Source organism: Bubalus bubalis, chromosome 3, assembly GCF_019923935.1.
Source record: "Bubalus bubalis isolate 160015118507 breed Murrah chromosome 3, NDDB_SH_1, whole genome shotgun sequence".
Taxonomy (NCBI): domain Eukaryota; kingdom Metazoa; phylum Chordata; class Mammalia; order Artiodactyla; family Bovidae; genus Bubalus; species Bubalus bubalis.
In genome coordinates this window covers 19,971,175-19,997,325 of record NC_059159.1, presented here as the reverse complement: position 1 = coordinate 19,997,325, position 26,151 = coordinate 19,971,175, and the positions used below count along the sequence as shown (strand labels likewise).

The following is a 26,151-nucleotide window of genomic DNA, read 5'->3' as shown; positions in this document are numbered from 1 at the left end:
ATCCAGGACGCAGGGTTTGGTGTTTTATTGACACAAACACAAAGGCAGCTTCGGTAATGGGGTGGTACACAAAAGCGAAAACAATCACACTTCACATGTTATTCTGCCTCATTCAGACGATGAAGAGGCTGAGCCCCTCCCCCTCACCTCCCATTGGCAATGGCTCGGGCAATAACCCTCCCTCATCCCAGATCCCAGGGCAGAGGGAGCTACTGTACCCCTGCCCCAGGAAGTCCCCACTTTGGTTCCAGTGGCCCAGGTCCTAAACCACCCCACTTTGAACCCCTATTCTATCTCCTTACCCACGTAAACAAAGTCTGGGGCTGACTGAAAAGCTGCCTCCCTTGACGGCAGGGAGAATGTGCTTTGATTTTTACGTTGGTCCCAGAACAAGACACAGATGGCATCGTCTCTCAGAGCTCTGGCTGGTAAATGCCACACTTAGCTGCAAGGTTGGGAAAGCTCCCCTGCCTCTTTCTCCTCCACCACCACAGAGAAACGACGGCCCCAGAGACAGGACATGGCCCAGGCCCCAGGAGGCTAGGGGCTGGCCCCCCACCCACTGGCACACACACAGATTTTTGGCAGTGTTGTGGGACTGGGGAGCAGCGAAATCCCAGCTCCAGCAGAACAAGGAAGGCACTGGGGAGGACAAGGCGGGGAGGAGGTGTGAGGCAGGGACCCCCACATACACAAGCAAGATTTCCTTTGCTAAGGCACTGAGAGCAAATCCAGAGAACTCAGTGAGGGCTGAGGGGGCTCCACGTCCCTCCCACAGAGGGGGCAGGTCTGACTCCCGCCCCAGTTGGAAGAGGCACCTCTGGTTGAGAGCGGCAGAACACCTGGAGGTGGGAGAAGCCCGATTGTGCTCGAGAAGTTGGCGACAGGACGAGGCCTTGCGACAAGGGGGACTCTGGCTGGCCCGGGTTGAAGGGACACTAGGGCAACACAGGGACATGCTGGATTCACATAGATTGGCCCCATATCCTGAGCTGACATTTCAATTCTTTGGGGAGGTGTGGGGCAGGGGCATGGCGGGTGATGAGGGGTAGGCGGAAGCACACAGAACAAGACGGGAAGGGACTGGCTAACCTTAATCTTGGCACAAAAGCAGCACAGTGGGCCTGGGGAAAGGGTGGGGGCAGGAAGCAGCTGGCCTCCCTCTGACCCTCCCTGTCCCCTTGGCAGGGCCCAGACATCCAAGTGGTCACTTCCCAACCTCTTCAGAGGGCAGGAAGGTGGGAGGGGGAAGCCCTGACTAAAGAGAAAGAACAGGGCATGGGAGAGGCCATCGCCACAGGGGCCTTGCGGGGAGAGAGGGCAACGTGCGGCAACGGAGGATGGACCGAACAGTGAGGGTCTGGTGGCCAACAGCATATGGCTTCCTAACTTCTCTCTTTCCCGGGCCCCGAGGGTTGCCTAACCCCCGGCCTAGTTCTCCTTCTCCGGCCCAGGCACCAGGAGGACTTTGCCCACGTTCTTCTTCTCCTGCATCTGCCTCATGGCATCCGCCACCTGGAGAGGAAGACAAGACTCTGCTTTCAGCACCATCCGGCTCTTCTAAGAGCCGGCCTAAAGGGGTCAGCCCTCCTCCTCCTCCCTGGACTCCTCCTCTGGGGACCCCCAAGCCTTCCTGGGTGTCCTACCCAGGCCCTCCCTGCAGAGCCACCACACTCACCTTCTCAAAGGGCCACACGGAGTCAATACGGGGCTTGATGTGGCCCTGGTTGTATAGAGCGAGGAGGCGGGTCACCACACCGCTGACTAGCTCCACCTCGCCCTCCAAGTAGCCCAGGTGGAAGCCACACACGGCTCGGTTGGCCGGCAGCAGCTGCAGAGCAGTCACGCTGAACTGATTCCACCATGTGCGCGCCAGGGCCATCAGGTTCCGCTTGGGGCCCGTCAGCAAGTTGGCCATTCCTGAGGCATAAAGATACACAGCTGTGAATCCAGGGGCCAGGCACATCCCTGCGTGTCTGGATTCATGCTCATCTGCCGCTACAGACCCCTTACAATTATCTATGCCGGCACCAGGAGTGACAGAAGAACCTTCTACCACCTGCTGGCTACCTGGCCCAACTGACTCAAAGACTGCTCTGAGCTTTACTTATTTATTTTGGGTGTGAAGTAGTTTTTTAAATGAAAATGCATCTGGCCCAAGAAGCCCGGGAAGTAGGACAGAGGAAAGCAGACAGGTTGATATTGTATCAGGAATAATCCCCAAACAAGAACACACAACACCGAATTTGCTATGACTCATGAAAGAGGACAGTAGGTACACCCAGGAGGCAGCAACCTGAATGCAATAACCAGGACCATCCTAACAGCAATGCTTTCTCAGAGCACCGGAGTCTCCACACCTTCTGCCTTCAAAAGCCCCGGGCCCCTAATATCCCACCCCTCAGACCCACAATGCTTTCCCAAACTCCCCCTTGATCTGGCCCACTCACTCACCATAAGTGACTACTTTGCCCATGGGTTTGAGGAGGTTGTAGCCCTTGGCAGTATCTGACCCACCCAGAGGGTCCATGACAATGTCCACACCTGTCACAGAGTAGGGGGCCAAGAACAGCATTAGGAGCCACAGATCTGGAGACACGCCCCCTCCCCAGTCCCATGCCACCCGAGCCCTTCCCATTCCCTGAGACCTTTGGGGGAGATCTTCTTGATCTCATCCACGTAGTCAGTCGTGTGGTAATCGATGGGGTGTGTGACTCCGTTCTCCTTCAGCACCTCATGCTTGCTGGCTGAGGCTGTTCCAAACACGGTCACATTCTCCACTGTTCGGCACAGCTGCAAGGCAGCCATACCCACACCCCCTAAAGCAAGACACTTTCATAAGGAGGGGATATGGGTTGCCTAGCCACCACTCCCCATTCCCACCCCTCAAGGATCCAGCCCGTCATTTTGCCTAGGTTCATTCTGAGGCTTTCTTCCATCATCCCATGTCTAATTTCCAAGACTGACAACTGGGGGGAGGGTGACTGGCAAGGAGGGGCTGCTGGGTGGGGGCACGTTGCTATGGATAGCACACCAGGTTGGACCTGGTGCCTGAATGTTACCATGGCAACAACACTGCAGAGGCCTCTGGGCACCATAGGCCAAGGCAGCCAGTGTTGCCATGACAACAGTCCAGACATGCAGCAAGGAAGGGGCCTGGAAGGAAATCTGGGTGGGATAAGGGAAGCGGATAAATGGAGGGTGCCTGTCACCTGCAGCCATGTGTACCAAGACGCTGTGGCCAGGCCGTAGGTTGCCAAAGTCGAAGAGGACCATGTAGGCTGTGATATAATTGACCAGCAAGGCAGCAGCTTCTTCAAAAGTCATGGCCTCAGGCATCAGGAATGTCTGGGCCGAAGGCACAGTCACCTCCTCCTGCCACATGCCTGACCGGATCAACACCATCACTCGGTCCCCTATCTTGAAGAATGGAAAAAGAGACTGAATCACTTTGCTGTATACCAGAAACTAACACAACATTGTACATCAACTATAAAAAAAAAAAGAGCATCATTCATTCACTCATTCATTCACCTGCTAGTAATTTACGACATTCCACTGTGCACAAGGCCCTCTTCCTGGCAATGAAGTAATAGTACAAGCAGCAGCAGGGCTCAGAGTAATGGTTATAATAATAATAGTAGTAATATCATCAAAAACAATAACCATGTATCTTTATTGACTGCTTACCAAGGGTCAGGGCCTATTGTAATCACTGTATATAAACACTCAAAACTCATGTCAGCTCCCTGAGGAAGATACTGGCCTTATCTCCACTTACAAATCTTACACTTTACTATTGTGTAAGAAGCATATAGTTGGGGCAGCATGAAATACCGGTGAAGATATCAAACTGCTCTGGCTATAAAAAAAAAAGGCTCCATTGTTTGCTGACAGTATGATCTTGGACAAATAAACACTGTCTAACCTTTTTGAGCCCCAGGTCTCCTATCTGTAAAACAGGGCAGTTAATGAGGATTAAGTGGCAAAAAAATATATATCATTCAGTGATTTTTTTAGCCTAATATCTGGCACACAGTAAGAACTTCGTAGTGTTAGCTAATAATCATGACAATGATGACAATACCAGAAGCAAGGAGGGGCAGTCACCAATCTTAAAGCTGAAGGAATAGGGCAGTATGTGCTAAGGGCCATACGGAAGTGCAAGTAAAGGTCTCTGAGTAGCACCCAGGGCTCAGAAAGAACCTTCACCCAGTGACTGGGGAAAGGGGCAGTGGACAAGGAAAGCCACCCACACCATCCCACCTATCAGGAAAAGACATCCTCTTCTCCTTCCCCAGGCCCTCAGCCAACGGAACAAGAGCCTCCTAGCAGGAGGGAAAGGGAGCAAAGAAAACAGGAGCTTTCCCTCCAGTTTAACAACCAGGGTCAAGAGGAGGACAGGGGAAAGGGGGCAGTCTGTGGAGGAAAGCCTCTCATGGTTCTCTGAAGAGCGTGAAGAGGGAGGTGTGGGATCTGTTCCAGGACAATCTGAGTCTGTCTTGGATCCTGCCAGGAATGATGGGAATTTGGCATAGTAACCAGACTTGAGATCCATGGGGTAGGGGGATGGGACACCCACACATACCCTTTTTTCATGCCCTCAAGCCCCCACACTCCACTGAGGAGGAGTACTGAGGGAGACTAGCATCTTTCTTCACAAGCACTGGCCTGAGGAGGTCTGGGGAATGGCCTCCCCAGGACTCAGGACTAGCGGACTCAGAAATAACCATCGAGAGCTGGGAAAAGTGTACTGGTCAGTCTAGGTGGTGGCCAGTCCCAGATTTGGTCCAGAACAAGATCCACTCACCAAGGCTAATGCTCATCCCTCAGCCCAGGACCCCTCCCCAGCTCGGATATCAGAAGTGAGGAAGGGCTCTCCCCTCAGAATTCAGCCTCTTACATCAGATTCTTACCCTGGACAGGATATCCTGTATTTTCAAAGCGGAAAGTGTGGGGAGAAGGGGTTAGGTAGTTGGCCTTGAGCAGTAACATGAACTAAAACTCCATCAAAAAAAAAAAAAAATTCCTCTTAGCACCTTCTCAGAGTAGGATTAGTTAGAAGTCAGGGGAAAGGGTGGGGTGGAAGCTGAATCCAGGGAGAAGCCCTTTAAGGAGGAAGGCGATGTATGCTTGTACAATAAATCCAAAATTTTCAGCTCTGGGATCTGGGGCCCGTAGGTCTGGCATGATGAAGCCTGCCTTTGGTGAGTCTCTCCAGAAAGGGGCCTGATTTGAAAAGAAAACCCCTCAACAAACGACGTGCAAAGGCCTTATTACCCCAGGTCTCTCAAACAGTTGATCATTTGGATCTATTCGGTGTCTGGGGTTTTGGCCAAGATTAATGATAAATAAAAAGGAGACACAGACCGGCAGAGCTGGGCCAACCTGCTCACGGTGCCACACCCCCACCCCCTTCCCAGTCCAAATGGGCACCAGCTCGGTTCCTGAGGCGAAGGGCCCCTCCGAGGAAGGCAGAGGTGGGTTCTGCCCCAAGTTCCCAAGGGCGGCGCCCCTGAGGTCGTGGTCCGCTTGGCTGAGTCACGGGCGGAGGAGATATTGCAGTCACGGGAGACAGAGAGCCCAAGACAAAGATCCAGACACCCAATCTCGCCTCCCGCCCCCCAAAGCAGTCCCACTCCTACCCCTACCCCCACGATCAGTGGAAGGCCGGTGTGCGGGGAAGCGGGTGGCGGACTCCCTCTCCTTCATGATGGGCGTGCCTGTCTCCCTGGCCGGGCTCTGGGAGGGGCCGCCTCACACCCCCACAGACCACGGGGCAGCATGTGACTAGCGCTCTGGCACGGCCCCGAGCCCCCGCCCAACTCCGACTACAGAGCTCTTCAAGCTTCCTCGGCAGGGGTGAGGGGAAAGGCCCCCACCGTCACTCAGAGTCACAGACGACAATTACCCGCGGAGAGTTCAGGGGGCAGGGGTACCGAATAGGTTTCATGGGTGGTGGGAGTTGGGGGGGGGTGCGGCCGGGAAGCTCACTGAGCGCATGCGCATAGGCTCCTTATTGTTTTCCCACCCACCCAGCACCACCGCCGCTTTTGGGCGGCGGCCACGATTAAAACGTTTGGGGAGCGGGCAAGGGTTCCATCTCAACCCCCACTCCCCAATATAAGCCCAGTTCTCCAGGAGCCTCAGAGCACAGTCTCCTGTCCTGTGCTCTTCCGAGCCCGTCTACCCGGGTTCGTGCCAGTTTTCCCCAGCGCTGCCACACCCCCGGCGCCCGCCCACTCGTGCCCCACTGCCCGGTAGCCTGCTCAGCCTCTCCCCGCCCTGCCCCGCACTGGCCCGCTCACCTTGCGGTCGTTTACGCCCTCGCCCACAGCTATCACCACGCCCGCGCCCTCCATGCCGGGAGTGACGGGCAGCTGCGGGAGCCGATCGTACAGCCCCTGCCGGGCCATAAGGTCAGCGAAGTTGAGCCCGCAGGCCTTGACGCGCAGCGTCAGCTGGCCGGTCCCCGGGGCTGGGGGCGCGGCCGGCCGGGTCTGCAGCTTCACCTTGTCGTAGCCGCCGAAGCCCGTGAGCACCAAACAGCGCAGCAGCGGCGGCGGCGGCGAGGGGGCGGCGGGCCCCTCGGAGGCCGCAGACGGCTGAGCGTCGCAGGCTGCCTCCGCCTTCGGGGGCTGCGAAGAGGCATCTTCTCCAGCCCCTGCCTCGGCCGCCGCCACCGCGGTGGCCGCCTCGGCTACCTCTCTCTCGGCGGACATGGCTGAGACTCGCGACGTGGGCGCACAGCTGGACTGAGAGTGCACCTCTGGGGAAGGCGGGGCGCGTCAGGACTAGCGCAGGCGGCGGACTCTGAGCGGGAGGGGCGGGGCGCCAGGGCGGGGGCGGGGCCTCGTGCGCCGACTTAAAGAGCTAGGGCCACCCGGCAGGTGCGGCGGGAGCGCGAGAAGGGGAGACGAGCTTATGGGTACGGACTCACGCGAGGTCATTCTTGGGATCAGGAAGACAGCGAGTTAATTTATGTATTCATGACAAATAAGTTTTAAAATATATTGAGGGACAGTCTGAAGGACGATCCCAAAACCTGAACTTCCGTCAGATGTGGGGAGCCAGCCACCTGTGGAGCGGAACTCGACCCAGCTGGTCCTCAGGCTCTGACACTACCCATATGTGATCCACTCTTTGTGTTCTTGCAGTGGCAAAACTGGAGCAGGGTGACCGAGCCATCTATCTTTGTTAAAGCTCTGTGCCTCAATTGTTCCTTCCGTAAAATGGAAATGATGTTGCTTGCTCCAGTTATCCTTACAGGGTAAAGATACAATTAAATCGAGTATCCTCTATTTAAAGAAGCGCTTTTGAAAGGTAAAAGATGCCATGCACATGCAAAACAGGTTTAATTAATGTTAGGCTCCGAATCAAGCCTGAAATGATTTTAGAGCTTGTCTCTGTTTCCAGCAGGGCTGTCACCCTGGGCAGTTCTGTCTTCCTCTTCTTTCTCTCTTCTCCGCGAAGCATCCACCAGAGGACGCAGCTTCCCAAAAACTTTCCACCCTGCTCTTGGCTGGAGAAGCTCAGTCCATGCTTCCCTGCTAGTCCGGGCCCGCGGTTAAATCACTGCAGCCCCAGACCCGACCGGCCGTTGCCATGGAAACGGAAAGCCATGACGTCACCATTGTCCTGGTAGGTGTGTTGGAGTCCTTTCCTACATATCCTCAAGACTCCCTGCCGGGACTTGAGAGTCGAAGAGAGACACTAAACCAAAAAGACTCCTTTTCCCCCCTACCTTCTCGCGCCCCCTTCAGTTCAGAAAGTGGATGGGTGCCCCCGCGCGTGTCCTCAGTAACACACCGACGTTCACGCGTGGGCACGCAGAAGGCCCAAGCCTCATGCGTGTGCAGCTCCTACCCTGCCTCTCAGAACTTTCCCCGAACTCCGCCCCAATCCCAGGCCGGAGGAAGTGAAGTCAGTCAAACAACCCCGCTCAGCGGGCCCCAAAACCGCAGGGGCCCTATCGCTCCGCGCGCAAGAACCCTGTTCCTGGGCCCCGGGCCCCGCCCCTCTCCTCTGGGCCCCGCCCCCCGGCAGCGGGGGTGGGAGGAGGGGCTGGGGGCGCGGCCGCCGGGTTGGGGGCGGGGCGGAGGGGGGGGCCGCGGCCCCGGGCGGGGGCTCGGCGCGGGCCCGAGAGATGCCGGTGTCGGCGGCCCGAGCGGCTGCAGCTGCAGCGGCGGAGGAGGCGGCAGCGGAGCCCGGGAGGGGGGCTGCGCGGGGGGTCGGCGCGTAGCCGGGACTATGGAGGGGCAGAGCGGCCGCTGCAAGATCGTGGTGGTGGGGGACGCGGAGTGCGGCAAGACGGCGCTGCTGCAGGTGTTCGCCAAGGACGCCTACCCCGGGGTGAGGAACCGGCGTCTTGGGAGGGGGGCGCTGGGGCCGCGGGGGTGGGTTTCTGGGGCCTGGGGGACGGACGGAAATGAGTGCTGAGGTAACCAGGGATCCAAGAGAGGGGTTTGGAAGACTGGGGAAGGCGTTAGGGTTTCTGGAAAGACTGCAGAGGTTTGGGGTGGGAGGAATTGGGGAGCAGGGTGAGATGAATGGGGCTTGGAAGAACCAGAGGATCCCGGAGGGGGCGCCAGGGAAATGTCGAGGGGGGTGGTCCTAGGCATTGGAAAGAAGAAGAATTAGGGCCTGAAAGGACCGAGAGGGGGGTCCGGGAGCCTGGCAGAAATTCCGCTGAGGCAGCCGCTCCCGGGATCTCCCCTTTGCCCAACACCGGACCAACTTGGGTCCTGGGGCTGGGCTACACGGGGTGTGGGAATTAGGAGTGCATTTGTCTGGGGTGAGGACTGGAGGATCTCATCTTGACCCATTCGTGTCTGCAGAGTTATGTCCCCACCGTGTTTGAGAACTACACCGCGAGCTTTGAGATCGACAAGCGCCGCATTGAGCTCAACATGTGGGACACTTCAGGTAGCCAAGTCCCTCGGGGTCACCCTGACTTCCAGGCCTCCCAGTAATCCCTCCCTGGACTAGATCCTTAGGCTCTAGTTCAACCCAGCCCGTCCATCCAATTCTGCTGCTGCCGCCGCTAAGTTGCTTCAGTCGTGTCTGACTCTGTGCGACCCCATAGACGGCAGCCCACCAGGCTCCCCCGTCCCTGGGATTCTCCAGGCAAGAACACTGGAGTGGGTTGCCATTTCCTTCTCCAATGCATGAAAGTGAAAAGTGAAAGTGAAGTCGCTCAGTCGTGTCCGACCCTTCGCGACCCCATGGACTGCAGCCCACCAGGCTCCTCCGTCCATGGGATTTTCCAGGCAAGAGTACTGGAGTGGGGTGCCATCGTCTTCTCCAGTCCATCCAATTCTAGGAGGAAGGAAAATCAATATTTTGCTTAAAGCCAGGGAAACTGAGGCAGAGCTTTCAGAGACACATAGAAACCTTGACCTGAAGGAGAAAGCCTGTCCCCTCAGCTGGATTCTGCATACCTGGAAAAGTTGGGAAGGAATGACTTTTGTTTTGGAACATATTTCTTAGGAGCTAAGGCTGGGTTTAGAAAAGACATTTAGAATTTCTTGGGGTGAGGGGGTGCAGCAGGAAACTGCTTCTCTAGACTGAACTGTAGAAATCCAAGATCAGTTCCCAGGAGGAGAGTGGAAGAGCTCTGCTCCTGCCCATTCATCTCCAAAAAGGGAGGGTGTTTTGTTTTGTTTTAAATTTTTGCTTGGCTCCCCTGGAGAGCTATAGAAGATGTCTGTCAAAGCCCAGAAAGCACATGCAAAATTTTGTGAGAATGTTGAATGATTTCATGAGCTTCTCAAAGACCCAGAAGAGATTAAGAATGATTACTTTTAGAGACCCACCTAGGGAAGTGAAGAGCTTATTTCTGCCCCCTAATCTCCCTTCTGTCTGCTCTCCTCGGAGAAACAGACTCCTTGATGGGGACTAATACCCACTGTTTCCCATTCTGCTCAGCATGCCTTAACCGCCAGGATTGCTAAGGTCTCCCATTCCCTTCCAGGCTTTCCTCACTCTCAGGACCCTCCTCTGTCCCCTCCCTCCCTGTCTTCTCTCAGGTTCCTCTTACTATGATAACGTCCGGCCTCTGGCCTATCCTGACTCGGACGCTGTGCTCATCTGCTTCGACATTAGCCGACCGGAAACACTGGACAGTGTCCTTAAGAAGGTGGGAGCCTGGGGAAGCAGGACAGCTAGACTGAGGGGGACAGGGAAACGCATGGGCCAGGAGGAGGGAATTAAAGCTGAGCATGGCCATTAGGGAGAAAGTGTGTGACACCCTCAACTTTTCCCATCATCCCTGACTTCCTGGAAGTCAGTCCTAGAGCTGGATATGGCATCTGGGGGACATGAGGGACAACAGGGAGAAGTACTCAAGGGATTACTTGTCCCTGGATGTGGGAGCCCCTGGATGGTGGAGATGGGAATGCTGCTGCTGGAGCTCAGGAAAGCCCCTGTGGTGTCCTCTGCAGGCCCCTATTTCCATGAGAAAAGCCCATGGTGAATGGACAGAAGTCCGCTAAGGCAGCCCCAGTTCTCAGTTGCAGTTGTGGGAAGAGAGGGGGGATTGGTCTTCCCAGGAACAAATTTGGGAAAGGGGGTGGGAATGGGAAGGTTCCAAGCTGGCCAACCCTGCATGGCCCCCACCCTTGCCTTCTCCTTCTTTCCCTTCTCCCACAGCTCTGCGTGCTTTTCAGCCCAAGCCCACCAGTGTCACCTGCTTGCTTAATTACATGGGAGAGACTAGAGGGGTGCATGATTCCTGCATGCTGTGAGCCAGGGGGATGGTTCCTACATGTTGTGCCTCCTTCTACCCCTGCATAACTTTGTTTTCTTGCTCCAAATAGTGGCAAGGGGAGACTCAAGAGTTTTGCCCCAATGCCAAGGTTGTGCTGGTTGGCTGTAAACTGGACATGCGGACTGACCTGGCCACACTGAGGGAGCTGTCCAAGCAGAGGCTTATCCCTGTTACGCATGAGCAGGTGGGCCTCTTGATCTGTGACCTCTCACCTCTGCCCCTCCCAGCCTCTTTTCTGAAAACACCCTATTTGGCTAATCCCTTGCCCTGGCCTCTGACCTGATCCCTTAACCCCCTGCCCCAGCTTCCTTCCCCCTTGCTGAACTGCAGGCTAAGTCCCATGACCCTCTCCACTCACTCCATCCTTCCAGGGCACCGTGCTGGCCAAGCAGGTGGGGGCTGTGTCCTATGTAGAGTGCTCTTCCCGGTCCTCTGAGCGCAGCGTCAGAGATGTCTTCCACGTGGCCACCGTGGCCTCCCTCGGCCGTGGCCACAGGCAGCTGCGCCGTACTGACTCACGCCGGGGACTACAGCGATCTGCTCAGCTGGCAGGACGGCCAGACCGGGGGAATGGGAATGGGAACGGAAACGAGGGCGAGATACACAAGGATAGAGCCAAGAGCTGCAACCTCATGTGAGGGGTCCTGTGGGAGGAGGCGGGGGGCCTGGGGCACAGTTGTCCCACTGCTGGTCCTGGCTTCCTGATCTCCTGACTCTGTTTGGGACTTTAGGGCGGGCGAGTGAACAGTTCTCCCTGACAAGGGAGTTGGAGGCAGAAGGGTGCCACTGTTCCCCACATCCTCATTCCGCTTCTGTCCAAGGCAAGTTGAGGAAACTAGCAGAGCAGGCATCTGGGCAGCAGGCTGGGATGGGGCCAGGGGTCTGGGGAAGCCAGCAGCAAGCAGTGACCTTGGTTGAGTCTCAGTGTATGAGGGGTGCCTTCCTCCCCACCTCCAGTCCCCATATCCTGGTCCTGGCACGCTTCCCCAAGGAAAGTGTCCACTTGCTGACCTTCCTTCTTCCTCACCTCTCACTTCCACAGCTGTTCTCACTCATCCTAACCTCCAGGCAACATGCACTAAATTAAAAAGCAAATTGAGGAGCCTCTCCCTCTCCCCCTGCCCCCATCTACCCACCAGTCCTGGCTCCCTCCCTCCCTTCCCCCAGTAGAGTCCAAATAAAGCCCATGTCCATGGAAAATGACTGTGGCTTTAGTTTTGTTGCTTTCTTAAAAAAAAAATATCTACCAGTGTCTAGTAGCTGGAGGGAAAGTTAGGCTTCAGGAAGAACTTCCCTGTCGATGCCCACAGATAGAGCAGAGGAAAAAGCTGTGGGTTGGATCAGCAGTGTTCTTTTAGGAGCCAGAGGTGGGAGAGAGAGGTGTCTTGGGACTATTCATCTCAGTTAATGAGCCAGACAATCCTAACGCCATTAGGGGGTTTTAAAGTGGACTGATGTGCAATTCATTACTCAGCCCAACTGGGGCCCCCAGCTAATGTGGGAGGGGGCCTGCTGAAGTGGTCCAGGACCCTTGATCACTATCTCCAGCCCCAACTTGGAATCAGCTGGTGCCCTGGGAGCTCTGGGGTAGGACATTAAAAGCCTCTGCATCCAGCTGACCCCATGCAGAGTGAAGTTTCCCAAGGGGACAGTCATTTGATTCTGGGATCTCCTTGGTGGCTGGGGCAGGGGCTGAATCCATCTTTCCATCCTGAGCAACTTGATAATTTTGGAGGGAGCACAAGATAAGAGTCGAGGGTCACACCTCCTCAACCTCCGATAGAGAAGGAAAGCCAGTGGAGGGACTGGCCAGAGTACTTGTCAAGAAAGACAGTGCTAGTCTGTTTTCTCCGGAGTCTGGTTTCACATTGTCCTGTATTCCTTCCCTGGCTCTGATCCCACTGGCCTCTTTTCGGTGACATTCTCCCCCAGGAACCATCCATGGCTCTCCCCTCCCCCAGCCAGCCCGTTTTTGAGACACACTTCTGGGAGAGAACACAGACCTTACCCTCCCATCTGCTGGGATCCCCCCCTTCTAATTCACAGCCCCTCCCTCCCTCATTCATTGAACAAGTGTGTACTGAGCACCAACTGTGTGCCCGACACTGGCCTGGGATTCTGAAAGCACTAGTCTTATACGCTCGAGGCCAGCCCAGTGGGGAAGAGAGGTACCCCCGGTGTGATGGTGCCTCATTTGTGGGAGCTCCTTACAGCCTCAGAAGCCCATTCTCTGAGCCAGGTCCTTGAGGGTTGAAGAGGAGTTTGCCAGGCAGGGAAGGGGTAGGAAAGGCACTCTTGAGTGGAGGATACAGCATGTGTGAACACGTGGAGATGAGGAAGAACATGGCACGTTTGTGGCTGCCATGGCGGGGAGAGAGGAAGACAAGGCTGGGAAGGTACATCGATGCAGGCCCCACAAAGGAACCAGGAGTTCATTCTGGGGATGTGAGGTGGCCAAAGAGGTTTCAAGCAGAAAATAAAGTGACCAGATTTGGTTTCTTAGATAGATGGTTGTTTGGATGAGGTGACCCAGGGTGGGGGTGGGGGGTGGGCTGGGGGGTTCAGCTCTGTGATGCTATTAAAGCTGTTAAAATAGCTTTTCCCTTGGGACTTCCCTGGTGGCCCGGTGGTTAAGACTGCTTCCACTGCAGGGTGCATGAGTTCCGTTCCTGGTCAGGGAACTAAGATCCTGCATACTGCATTGTGTGGCCGAATAGCTTCTCCCTTCCCTTTGCCAGGGTCCAGTCTTAGAGGAAAGGAAATCCCCACCCCCTCCTGGCTTGTCAGACACTCCATATTCTCCCTCTTCCTCTGAGACCCTGTCCATCTCAGCCAGTCTACTCAAGGATTCTGGGACAGCTTCAAGGGCACTGGGTACCCCACCCTCTGAAACTGAGACCAGCTTAGGGGCTAACTCCAAGATCCTCTGCAAGTCCTGGACCGAGGGCGCTGGAGAGGGCTGGGGCCCAGCTCTGTGGATCTCAGTCTGGCCCTAGAGGCCTGACCCTTCCTCCAAGGGGGCCTGACTACCACTGTCTTGGGATTTTGGGGCTGTGGCTTCTCATCACCTTGGTACAAAGCAGGCTCAAGCCTGTAGCTGCCAAAATACATCCCAACCTCCCTCTCCTGCCGGGCTCAGGGAACGCAAATGCATTTCAATATCTGCCTAAAGCAAACATAATTAGGAAGATAAATCAGCTGGAGGAACCCCCAAAGTTTAATACATTTCCAGTACCACCGGGAACAGATTTTTGTCCCCTCTGCAGGTCTGGGCTGCCAGACGTTTTATTTCCACGGAGGAGGCTGTGCCTCTGGGCTGAGGAGCCCAAAGGATAGGAGGAGGGAATGGGACTGTTTCTGTTCCTAGATCCTCAAAGGCCCCTGCCGGCTGGAATGGGGGGGATCTACCCCCACCCCAGATGCAGAAGTCAGATCCAGCTTCCTCCCCTGCAGCTGTTTCCCCCACAAATTAGATACTCCTTTGGGAAACAATGTAGCCTCGTTAATCATTTAATGAAATAAACAACTAATCACACTGTGATGCCTCCAGTGTTTCTTAACACACTCCCCCGCCCCCAATCAGCCTGCCTTGAAGGGAGGAGAGGAAGGAAGGGATGGCAGAGGGGAAGAGCCTACAGCTGACAGAGGTTCATCCCCCTCAGGATCCCAGCCTTTCCAGAAGGGACGGTCATGGAAAGTGCTTGAGATCTGGAGGCAGAGGTCCAAGGGTCTGGGTCCCCGCTCTGCTGCTGCGTCCCTGGGGAGCCTTTGAGGAGCCCTGCACACGTCTGAACCTTGGTTTTCACACATGGAAAAGGGAGTTGATGGCCATATCTGCCTCACTGCGCTGTTGAGGATTCAGAGAGGAGAAAGAATGTACAAAAGTTGTTTGACCCTTTGGATCAGACCCCTTTGGGTCTGAGTTGCTGTCAAGCTTTATTATTTACCACATAGACACCAGGCTTGACTGTCTCTAAAGCAGACCTGATGGAAGCAGGAAAAGCTTCTTTGAGGGGGCCTCTTGTGCTGGGCTTCAGGCTGGAGGAAGACCAGAAGACAGGAAGGGGAGCTCAGATGTCTCCACACCTATCCTGAGGGCCAGAGAGAGCTCTAGGGACTCCTCCAAAGGCTGATGTCCTTTGGTCTCCATTTTTCTGAACTCCACTTATTACTACCTTTTCTGAAGTCTGGGTGAGGGCCCCATGTTGCCATAGTAACCCCACTCCAGATACAGGCAGACTGGTCAGAGCTGGGGGCTAAGGTCACGTCCCTGAGGTTCCTTGTGGACGCCAGAACCCTGGCAGGCGATCCTAGTACAGCTGTCTCCTTTGCTCCACTCTCTTCCCCAGGAAAGGGGTTCAGCTCTTCAGAGAACCCCCCACTTTCCTCTCTGCCAACAAAGGAGTTCTATACAGTGCAGCCCCCTCCCCCTCTTCCCCCTTCCAGCTGGGTTCCCAGGTCTCTCTCCATTTCTAGCCAACCTTCTACTCCTTCTCCTCAAGGCTGGGAGTGAGGGTCAGAGAGAGGGGAGGCTCCCAGTGTAGGCATGTGGGGTGATTCCCAAACAGCTACCCGCCCCCCCCAATCCACCCCCCTGCTCCCCAGCAGCCAAAGAAACAAGAGGGACACATACATGAGTGTTCCTCCCCCCTAAGAAAATGCCTCTGCTGTTGACTCCTAAATAACAGATGTCTGTCTGCATATTAATGGGATTGGACGAATAATTGGTGAGTTTTTCATTCAGTGTCAGAATGAACCCGGAGGCCTTATGTTCATGCACACAGACACCCACTCACCCCGAATCTCCCCTTCCCCCAGAGCACAATGAGACAGACGCAGATGCTGGCAAGCTTGACCCACAAAGGGGAGGGGCAGACAAGGAAGTGGGAGGAGGTGTCAGCAGGAGGGGGACTGCCACAGTCTGGGTCTGTCAGTTTTCTCCCTCTTGACTGCTATCTCACCAACCCCCCACCCCAACCAGGGGCAAAAGCTTGCATCTGTGAAATTTCACCATCATGCCAAAGGGGCCCAGAGGAAGGTGGGACCTGAAAGTAGGGAGGGGGAGGCAGGTTCTGCCTCAGGGAAGCAACAAAGCAGTGGCCTCCTTCAGCAAGGTTGTACCTAAATGAACCTGGAATCAGGGGCCCCCATACCCTGCTTTAGCCTCTGTACCAGAGAGCGATGAGGAGCGAGGTGGAGATTTTTGAGTCAGATAGCTGCCATTTGGCAGCTGGGTGCTCTTGTGCAATTTCCCCAGCCTCTCTGAGCCTGTCTGTAAGATCACTGCCTCCAACAACTGAAAGGATGGAATGAGGCAACATGTATCATGTGTCTGTTCTAGTGCCTGGTTTATAAACCGCCCTCCCACACCCCAACAATCCCCTAAACACACGAAGACAGTTTCAAAATTGCTGCCTCTCCTGCCAGACCCACCCTCGTTAGGGCAGGGGTTAATTAGAAGTTTAGTAATTATCCTAGCTGCCTAGAAACCAGGAGGAAAAAATACAGAGAGAGCGGGAACATAGATTAGAGAGACACAGGAGAGAGAATTGATGAAATCCAAGGCCTGGAACAGAAGGAAGGAGACCACAGAGAGGTAGAGGGGCAAGCTGGGAATGGAAAAGGTGTGGCAGGCCAGTGGAATGAAGCCTGAAATGAGAGTTTAGAAGTGAGACTATAGATTCTAGAAGCCCCAGCTCTGCCATGAACTCGCTGTTTGACTTTAGCAAGTCTCATCCTCTCTTAGCATCTTAGTCTCCTCATCTGTAAAATGAGGGGGTTGCCTTGCTCTTGGGGTCCCTTCTCATTGTGTGAGAACAGGAGTTGCAGTGGGGGGGAGAGGGGACAGGGGAGGGGAGGCGGGCTCCCCCCTCCCCCCCAACTTACTATGGCCCATCAGTCACTCTTGCTCTGTGTCCTCTTTCCCTTAGTAAATGGATCTGCTGCGCCAGCAAACAACTGTCCATTGTGTCCTAATGAGGGACGAGCAGGGAAAACCAATCACTTATGATGCAAATGAGCGGCGGCTGCGGCCTCCTCGCTTTCACTGAGTGCTGTATGCGGCGGCGGCGGCACTGCCCCAGTTGGGCCTTTCTCCCCAGCCGCAGTTCCCATCTGGTCCTGCTGGAGGAGGGGGTGGGCCCAGACTGGCCTTCCCATTGTCGTTCTTTGCCACTCCCGGCAAGGGGGCTCCACCCTCACAGCCTCCCAGAGGCCCAGCTTCTCTTTCCTCGCCAAAGAGCTGCCAGGGCAGCTCTGTTCTTGTTTTTTAATTAAAGTGAAACCCACATAAGGTGAAACTATCCATTTTAAGGTGTACAATTCCGTGGCATGCAGTGCATTCACGGTGTAGTGCAACCACCGCCTCTCTGGGCAAGGGTGTCATGCTCCTCTGTCCCTCTCCACACCCCACGGGCTCCAGAGGCACAGGGAAGCTACCGAGGCCTCAGCAAAGAGTTGGAGTAATGGAGGTTGGTGTTGGGCTAGAGGCTGAGAAAAGCCCAGGGCTGGCCTGGGGGTGCGGAGAAGACAAAGCCTGCGCTTTAGGATGGATCCTGGGGAGAGAGATTAGGCTTTGGTGGGAAGCAAGAGGTTATCACTGTCTTCTCCAGCACAGCCCTGGGACCACATCTTCAGGGAAAGGGCTCTTGTTTTTTAAATTAATTAAAATTTAATTTTAATTAATTAAATTAATTAAAGGGCCTGACCCCTGAGTCAGGCCCACGGGCTTACTTGCCCTAGGGCATGTGGGATCTGAGTTCCCCATTTGGGAGTTGAACCTACTTCCCTGGCATTCGAAGGCCGATTCTTAACTCCTGGACCATCAAGGAAGTCCCAGGAAATGGCCTCTTGAATTCCTGTAGAGATTATTTTTCCCTTAATTTTTCCGACATTGGGTTAGAAATCAGAGGCTCCAGCACAAATCTCGGTTTCCATGGCTTTCACAGCCTCTGTATGCTTGCTAGATAATGATCCCACCAGAAGGCTTCTCACCCTGGCAGCTGCAGAGTGCCCTGAGACAGCCCCCAAAGCCCTTTGCCTCCAGGAGAGACCTCCCCTCACCAGACCCCAGGCTTCACCAAGGGAAGATTTTTCTCTCCACTTGGGACTAGTTTATTGCAGAGTCCCACAGCCTAACAGCTGGGAAGACCCACATAAGTAGTCATTTGAGTTTCTCCTGCCATTTGGTTTGAGATTGTTTTCAAGAGAAGATGGCAAACATCTGCTTACCTGTGTCTGTTATCTTTGGATTCACCTCATTCCTGCCTCCCGCCCCCACCCCAATCTGGGACATGTGGTGATGTTTTAAACAACAAAAAAAACCCCCACAAAATCTCTTCTGGAACTAACCAGTGCCAACTGCTGTAGGATTGCAGAGGAAAAGCTTTACAGGGTCACAAACTTTATCTTTCCGTATCCCTACTCACCCGGAGTCCACACACTGTCTCTCAGACAAAACATAGCTCAGACACCATAATGAGAGTATTTTCATCTGTGCTCTAATAAATAGGGAGTCCTGGATTAGTCAGTTCTAGGTGTGCCATCAATTGACTGGGTGACCTTTGACCAGACCCTGGACACTTCAGTTTTTGTTTTGCTGCGTGGTGCAGCTTGCAGGATCTTAGTTTCCCCAGCCAGGGACTAAGCAGTGCAAGTGCCTGGCCCTCAGCAGTGCAAGCGCCAAGTCCCAGTCACTGCATCACCAGGGAATTCCCATGGACCTCAGTTTTATCACCCATAAAGTGAGGATCACAATCTCTATCCTATTGATCTCCTAGGGAGCCCGCAAGGAGAGAGAAATAATGGTTGTGGCAGTGCTTTAAACTTGCAAGGAGATTATAGTGAGCATCCTAGTTATTTCTCCAGTGATGGTGGCACAGCAGCTTATCTGTTGCGAGTATTCAGTCTGTGGAAGGCCTGCTGGAGGACACATGGGTGGGGAAACACCTTCTTTGTCTGGGTAGGTAGGTGTTTGACTCATCACAAAGCAGTGGGCTTCATGAGATCAAGGAGGAAATCTGTAGGTGTGCGCTTAGAAGAGGAAGAGTGATTCTTGGACATTTGGATCTCTCATACTGTTTCTAGAATGAATTTGGGTGCTAGAAAAATGGGTGGGACGGACTGAAAGAAATTAGCACTCTCGGTGGCAGAATGTGGCTGGTTTTCTTGCAGGTGGGGCCAGCAGTTGGATAAGGCCTTTACTCAATGAGTCTATTCATTTATCCTTCAACCCCTTCATTCAGCAAATATTCACTGGGTACCCAACAAGGTATCCCCAAGAACAGAGCTAGGTTATAACAAAGATAAAATGATACTAATCCTGCCCATAAAGACCTTCTTGTCAAACAGAGAACATAGAATATGTACAGAATAACTTAGAAAGTATCATAAATAAAGCAAAACTTTTGGGATGTTTGGGGACGGCAGCGGGGTTGGGGAGGGATTCTGGCCTGGAAGAAGTGGGAAAGGCTCTGTGGAGGAGGTGGGATGGGCAATATTGGGGCCTGCAGAGATGACAGAACAGGACACACTGAAGACAAGACAGAATGTGAGCAGAAATCTGTGAATCCCCATATATGGTGGCTAGGATACCTGAAAGAACAGCAGGTGAGGCATTGATGAGGATGGGCTTCAGCTTGGAAGGGACAGTCTGAGCCGTGGTAGGTCAGAGAAATACATCCTTAGAAGACTTTCCAACTTTTCTTCTGGACCCTTCCCCCAATTCTGCCAGTTAGGGGTGAACTGGGACTTCTGGAATCTTCTGACTTTCCACTTAGCCAAATCCTATCCAAGCTCCAAGGGTCAGTTTGAGATGTTTTGCCCCTAATACTAAGCCAGTGGTTCTCAAACTTGAGCAGCTTTTTGTTTTTTAATAGTTATTTGTTTGGCTTCATTGGGTCTTAGCTGTGGCACACAGGATCTTCCATCTTTAATTGCAGCATGTAGGATCTAGCTCCCTGACCAGGGATAGAATCTGGGTACCCTGCATTGGGAGTGCATAGTCTTAGCCACTGGACCATCAGGTAAATCCCTCGAGCTTGTTTTGGAATTATTGCTTTCCTCATGGTGTTTCTGATTCAGTGGGTCTGAAGTGAGTCCATGGAATTTGCTATCTAACAAGTTCCTAGAGAATGCAGTTTCCGCCCACCCCCATTCCCCATCAGGGGCTCATGGCTTGGTTTGAGAATCATTGCACTAAGATTGCATGCCAAATGGCCTTATCATTCTGGGTCTCTGAAACTAGGTCTCAAAGTTCCTGTTTGCCAGCCTTCATAATGTGGAGATGTGAGGTGCCCCGCAGCAGGCAGAGCCCACCACACAGCCCCCAAAGGACTTCTGAACCAGAAAACGCTATTCTTTTTTTTCCCCTGGCTGTGCTGGGTCTTCCTTGTGGAGCATGGGCTCTAGAGCACGTTGGCTTCTTTGGTTGTGGTGCGCGGGCTTAGTTGCCCCACAGCACGTGGGACTTTAGTTCCTCGCCTAGAGATCGAATATGCATTCTCCGCATTAGAAGGTAGATTCTTAACCACTCGAACACCAGGCAAGTCCCCCCAGAAGATACAATTCTGCAAAGGTACTCAGTGGCTTCCTTGCTCCACCCATTGAATAGTAAGCAATTAGAAGGCCAGGAATGGATCTTTCCTCCACTCTTCCACAAGCCTAGCACATAAGAGTCCACCATAGAACCGGCACATAGTCACCCCTCAATCATTAACCTTGTTATCATCTCCTAGGACTGGTTCCCAGCACAATTTAGCCTTACACAAATCTTTGTTTGAATCAAACCTTTGCCACCTCCTTCTGTAGTGTGAACTTGGGCAGGCTGCTTGACCTCTCAAAATGTCATTTTTAAGTTGGGAATAGAGCCTGGCACTTTGTAGGAGTGCTGCAAATGATCAGTCACTTATGATTATGATTATTTATTTGGCTGCCTTGGGCCTTAGTTGCAGCATGCAGGACCTTTATTGCTCATTCTCTAGTTGTGGCTCCGGTTCATTTGTGGCACACAGGTTTAGCTGTTCCATGGTATGTTGGGAATCTCAGTTCCCAGACCAGGGATTGACCCCTGCATTGCAAGGCAGGTTCATAACCACTGAACCACCAGGGAAGTCCCTTGTGATTATTACTGTTGCTCCTGAGAGCTGGCAAGATCAGATGGTCCCCAGAACCCAGGACTGGGTTTCCATTTCTCTTTTTAATTGAGTCTTCTTCTTCCCATTGGCCTCTGGTTTTGCCATCCTTGGGCCTTTCCTGTCATTAGAGGCTTCCCTGCCTTTCTCCTTCCAGGCTAGCTTTCTCTTCTCCCTTCAGAGCCCGCTGGTGGCTACCTCTCACTGCGTAAGGGCTTGATTTCCGTCAGTCAATAAAGATAAATTATAAAATCATTTGTTGTATTTGTTCTCATTACCTGGAGGGTTGTCTGAAATTGCCTTTTGTTGCAATGCCACATTTGCATATCTCTATGCTGGAGTCAAAGGCTGCAGCTGTGGTTTCACTGCAATTTAAATATTAATAAAACCTCCTAAACCTCAAGCTGTTGTTTTAAGCAGCCTGGCTCTTCGGCTCCTAGGTTGCTAATATAATTTAATCTTTGTCCTTTGCTTCATATTTGTTTAAAGAGCCATTCTGGAGTCAACTGGAGCCAGCTCTGTAGATAGATCCACTCACGACCCCAGGAACCTTAGTTTTCCTTAAGGGGCCTAAGACCTACTTCTCCTGGAGACAAAAGAATAGACCATGGGTGACATTTTATACCAATTAGCAGCCCCTTCCACTAAGCCAGTGGTTCTCAAACCTGAACTTGCTTCAGAATCTCAGACTGCTGGGCTCTTCCCCCAGTTTCTGATTCACTAGGTCTAGAGTGAGGCCCTGGAATCTGCATAGCTAACAGGTTTTGTCTCAGCCTCCCCTCTCACTCCCCATCAGGGGACTGTGGTTTGAGAATCACTGTGCTAACCTGCCCTTTCATTCTAGGTCCCTGAGCTCTGGTTGGCTGGCTCCCACAACATGCAGGGAGTCTCCTGTTCTCCATTTCTTCCAGCCCCTCAAACCATTACTTAAGATTTTCCTGATCTCTGAGACTCATTTCGGAATCCTCCTCCTGCACCTCCCTGATCCCTGCTCTCCACAGCAGCTGGCTGTCTCCAGTTCTCCTTTTCTATTTGCCCAGATTCATTTAATTTCCTCCTTGTTAGGGGCAGATTTATAGGCTGTTGAAGGAGTTTGGAGTTTGGTACAGGGTTCCCGGGCTTAGCCATTTCACAGCTAGCTCCCCCATTCCTGGCCAGAGAGCCCCACTCTCTCTCTTGGGTTCTATAGGTGGATCTGCAGTTCCCGCCTCACCCTCCCCTGCTCCCTGTGCTCCCTGCCTCTGGGGCTGCTCTTATCTGCTCCTTGCAGCCTTCACAGGATACATTCTGGGCACCTTGGCTCCTTCCGCTCCAACCTCCCCAACACTGATTCCTTTCTTCCCCTGAATGTTTTTGAGCCGATACTTTGTGGATGATTCTGGTTGCATTTTTTAGGAGGGAGATAATCTATGAGCTCTTCTCTAGGCCTCTCTCCCTGTGCCTGAATGATAATCCCTCCTCTTCTCCTTCCCTTCCAGCTTCTTTGCAGAAGTTCATTTCATGAAATGAGATAAAAGGCAGTACAGGAAATCATTCCCCAAAGGCTGCTATGCCCAGAAAGGGCTGAAGATTGTGGGATGGAAAAGTGGGAGGATACCTTAAAGCCAGAGGTCAAAAAAGCAAGTAGCTTTACTCCATCGTCAGATAAGATTCTTAAGCTCTGCCAAGCATCATGAGGCCAGGCCCAGAAGCTGACTTCTGGGAGAGGTTAGGCAGAGCAGGGAAAAGAGATTGGGTGGATATTTGTTGGGACATCTTAAGAAACAATTACAGAAAACTTCTTAGTCTGCTTTCACCCAGGATTCCTGGGAAGGCACGATATACTACACAGATGTCACTTTTTCTATTAACCCATCAATGATAGGGGAAGGAGGATGAGGCCTAGCTTACTCTCAGGGTCCAGTAAGCCATGGCTTGTCACAGGAATGAGACATTTCAGACTGAAGACTGTGAAGTACTTGCTTCCTGCCTGCCTTTATGGACTCTCTGTCAGGTAGACAGGAAGCTGCCCTGGGCCCAAGAGAGGCTGCGCAGTGGGTGAGGCTGAACTGGACTGATCTGGACAACTGAAAGATAAACAACCCTAAGTGAGGAAGCTAGGATCCAGTCATGTAAATCCCCTTGCCTAGGGCTGCTTTCCAAGGACAGCTGCCATCAGGATGTAGGAATTTTCTACTGCCTCCCACTACAGACCATAAAAGAAACCAGAGAGGGACTCCTCTGGCAGTCCAATAGAGGGGGCATAGGTTTAATTCCCTGGTGGGCGACAAGATCCCACATGCCATATGGCGTGGCCAAAAAAAAAAAAAAGCCAAAGTGCACTAATTCCTCTTATAATTCACACCTCTCCCCAAATTCCCTTGACCTGAATCGCTGCTTTCTGACCCACGGTCAGTGACAGATGCAGGTGAAAAGCTGAATGGTGGGATGGAAAGGGTGTGGGTTCAGATCTTTGCGTTGTCACTTACTAGCTGTGCAAACTCTGAGTAAAATCTTGAATTTCTAGCTCCTGGTCTTCAAATGAGGTGACAAATACCCACCTCACAGAGCTGTGATGAAGACTAAATGAGGGATTTCCCTGGTGGTCCAGTGGTTAAGAATCCACCTGGTGAAGCAGGGTACATGGTTGGATCCCTGGTGTGGGAAGATTCCATATGCCACAGGGCCAATAAAGCCCATATGCCACAACGACTGAGGCTTTGCTCTGGGGCCCATGCACCACAACCAAGAGGAGTCCCGCTCACTGCAACTAGAGAAAGCTCACGCACAGCACTGAAGACTCAGCAAAACAAAAAATAAATAAATAAAAGGACTAAATGAGATAAAAATATAATAATGGCAGGTAGTTCCATTTTCTCTAGTTTCTCCCTCACCTATCTGCCTTCCTTACAAATAAGGCAGTACTGAATTATGCAAGGATTTCCCTCTCTTTGTGTCAAAAAGGATGCTAATTTCTGAACAGAGAAAAGACCAAGAAAAGATGATACAGTTATCAGTGGATTAAGCATGTTAAATAGGAGGGGTTGTCAGAATTCTAAAGATGTCCTCCCTGGATTTCTGGCCCCAGGGGTTATTCAATCAAGCACTAAGCTAGGTGCTGCTGTGAAGGGACTTTGAAACTCTAATTATGGACCTCAAGATAGGGAGAGCACCCTGGATTACCTGGTGGGTACACTCCTACCAGAAACAGAAATTTGTCTGGCAGGAGTTATGAGGTAGAAGCAGGAGTCAGAGAGATCCCGTAAGTGAGACAATTTGAGCAGGCAATGCTGGCTTCTGAAGATGTAGGTAAGAGGCCATGAGTTTGGAATGTGGGTGACCTCTAGAAGCTAAGGATGACCTCTGGCTGACAGCCAGCAAAGAACAGATATCCCAGTCATAAGACTGCAAGGAACAATCTGGACAACATGAAATGAACTTGGAAACATTAATTCCCAGAGCCTCTGGGAAGAAACACAGTCCTGTGAAACCTGAAACAAAGAAACCAGCTGAGTTGTCTTGGACTTCTGACCTAAGGAACTGTAAGATAATAAATGGTGTAGTTTTAAGCCACTAGATTAGTGACAATTTGTTATGGCAGCAACACAAAACAAGTACAATAAGATTTTGAAGTCCCCTTGATAATCCTAGGAGGTAGGTACTATTATTACCACCATTTAACAGATGAGAGGGGCTTCCCTGGTGGCTCAGTGATAAAGAATCCATCTGCCAATGCAGGAGACTTGGGTTGGATCACTGGGTTGGGAAGATCCCCTGGAGAAAGAAATGGCAACCCACTCCAGTATTCTTGCCTGGGAAATCCCATGGACAGAGGAGCCTGATGGGCTACAGTCCATGGGGTGGCAAAGAGTTGGACCCATGACTTAGCAACTAAACAACAACAACAGAGGAGATGAACGTACAGTGAGAAAAAGCTCTGAGCAAGTGTGCAAGTGAGCCATCAGACTTGGTGGAAGTGTTTGCTACCAAGTTTATTTGCAGGTGAAAATACAACATTTACAAAACATATTGTATAATCAAGTCTTTACTGCCCCACACACTGGGGGAGTAAGGAAGACATAGTCCTTCCAACAGTTATAAACAGTCCTGGATCATGAGTTTATGAAACACTTTCTCTTCCTTCAGCAAACAAAATTATTTATGAATCTGTACAGTTCAGCAATAGGAAGCAAAAAAATTACCTCAAGGAAAGCAAAAAGCTCCTTTCGTGGTGGGATCTGTCATCTTATGGACATGAAATATTCATATCAGAGATCTTACATTTCAAGAGGAATGGGTCACATATCAGAGCTACAATAAACATTTTATTTATTACTAATGGGGAGTTAGAAGACTCTCTTTGGACACCAGTTCTTGAAAAGATTCTGTTTTAGAGCACATTAGTGCTGAGAAATTCTTTAGAAATCCAACAACTATGGCCCAGACTATAGGAGATTAGGACCAGTATGACTCCCCTCTCTTCTAAATAACCCTCAAATTTTATATTATATCCATTACCTGCCTCTGGATTCACTCCCTAATGCTCCATTCCAACACTTGAGAGCTGCCCTCGGACTGTTCTGATTTTAAGTCATGTCATAGATCCCCAAGCACTCACCTTCCATTGAAGGATCTGACTTTTGGCCTTTAAGAACACAAGGTTTTTGAGAAACAAATTTGGGGAAACCAGCTATTCTCCTGAGGCCAGCCACTCTGTGCCTCCAGCTCACCCTCGGACGGAGAATACCGCTGATAAATAATGAATCAGCATCCTGTTAAATTGGTGGGGTTTAAATTATTTTAAATTCTTTTCAGGTGAAAAATTACTACAATTTTGTGCTCATGGCAAATTTCAAAGGGAGACCTGAGGCAGAAAATCTTTAAGTGACCCTTGCAGAGTCAGAAGTTCTTTTCAGGCTGATGTACATAAAATATTTAGTAATCAGGGCTGTGGAAGTACTGAAGAGGCGCCTCTTAGACCTGGAAAAAGACCATTTCTTAAGCTCATTCTTGGGGTCCTGCAGAGACAGGCCCTATCTCTAATAAACACGGCTGGCTGGAATCAGCAGCAGCTCTGGGCGACCTGGGGGACCAGATAGGTGTCCAGCTCCTGGCACTGGTAGAGGGCCACACTGTCCAGTACCCACTCTCGGGTTACCACAGGTGCTTCACACATCTGCCCGATCACTGGGGACAAAGAACACAAGCACAGATTAGTATCAGTTCACATTTCCCAGATGAGACTCTAAATCTACTCGGGGCAACTGGTTGGAT

The 26,151-nt window shown here is 52.3% G+C and overlaps 3 protein-coding genes across 10 annotated transcripts in view; 1 reads left to right on the top strand and 2 right to left on the bottom strand.

The window, feature by feature from the left end:
- Positions 1-10: 10 nt before the first annotated feature.
- On the bottom strand, positions 11-6,803 carry VAT1 (vesicle amine transport 1). The gene is made up of 6 exons (XM_006055699.4): positions 6,309-6,803; positions 3,213-3,420; positions 2,649-2,819; positions 2,455-2,544; positions 1,679-1,920; positions 11-1,515 (listed from the first exon to the last, which is right to left on the bottom strand). Exons 1-6 carry the CDS (start codon positions 6,720-6,722, stop codon positions 1,432-1,434), a joined length of 1,209 nt encoding a protein of 402 aa, XP_006055761.1. The 5' UTR covers positions 6,723-6,803; the 3' UTR covers positions 11-1,431.
- Positions 6,804-8,146: 1,343 nt separating this feature from the next.
- Positions 8,147-14,303, top strand: RND2 (Rho family GTPase 2). The gene is made up of 5 exons (XM_006055698.4): positions 8,147-8,352; positions 8,838-8,925; positions 10,029-10,138; positions 10,818-10,952; positions 11,140-14,303. The coding sequence occupies exons 1-5, from the start codon at positions 8,251-8,253 to the stop codon at positions 11,404-11,406; spliced, it is 702 nt and encodes a 233-aa protein (XP_006055760.1). The 5' UTR covers positions 8,147-8,250; the 3' UTR covers positions 11,407-14,303.
- Positions 14,304-24,848: 10,545 nt separating this feature from the next.
- The window catches only part of BRCA1 (BRCA1 DNA repair associated), a 71,622-nt gene continuing 70,319 nt past the window's right edge, over positions 24,849-26,151 (bottom strand). For all 8 annotated transcript variants that reach the window (XM_044938912.2, XM_025280062.3, XM_025280069.2 and 5 more), the window contains one exon: positions 24,849-26,064. In XM_044938912.2, coding sequence (XP_044794847.2) covers positions 25,940-26,064 — 125 coding nt within the window. In that variant the 3' untranslated portion in view covers positions 24,849-25,939. The remainder of the gene's footprint in view (positions 26,065-26,151) is intronic.

Coding starts and splice junctions, on each gene's coding strand:
- VAT1 (XM_006055699.4), bottom strand. CDS start 6,722: ATGTCCGCCGAGAGAGAGGTAGCCGAGGCGGCCACCGCGGTGGCGGCG. Junction 1,921..2,454: donor GGGCAAAGTAGTCACTTATG/GTGAGTGAGTGG, acceptor TTTATGCCTCAG/GAATGGCCAACTTGCTGACG. Junction 1,516..1,678: donor CCGTGTGGCCCTTTGAGAAG/GTGAGTGTGGTG, acceptor CTTCCTCTCCAG/GTGGCGGATGCCATGAGGCA.
- RND2 (XM_006055698.4), top strand. CDS start 8,251: ATGGAGGGGCAGAGCGGCCGCTGCAAGATCGTGGTGGTGGGGGACGCG. Junction 8,353..8,837: donor CCAAGGACGCCTACCCCGGG/GTGAGGAACCGG, acceptor TCGTGTCTGCAG/AGTTATGTCCCCACCGTGTT. Junction 10,139..10,817: donor TGGACAGTGTCCTTAAGAAG/GTGGGAGCCTGG, acceptor TGCTCCAAATAG/TGGCAAGGGGAGACTCAAGA.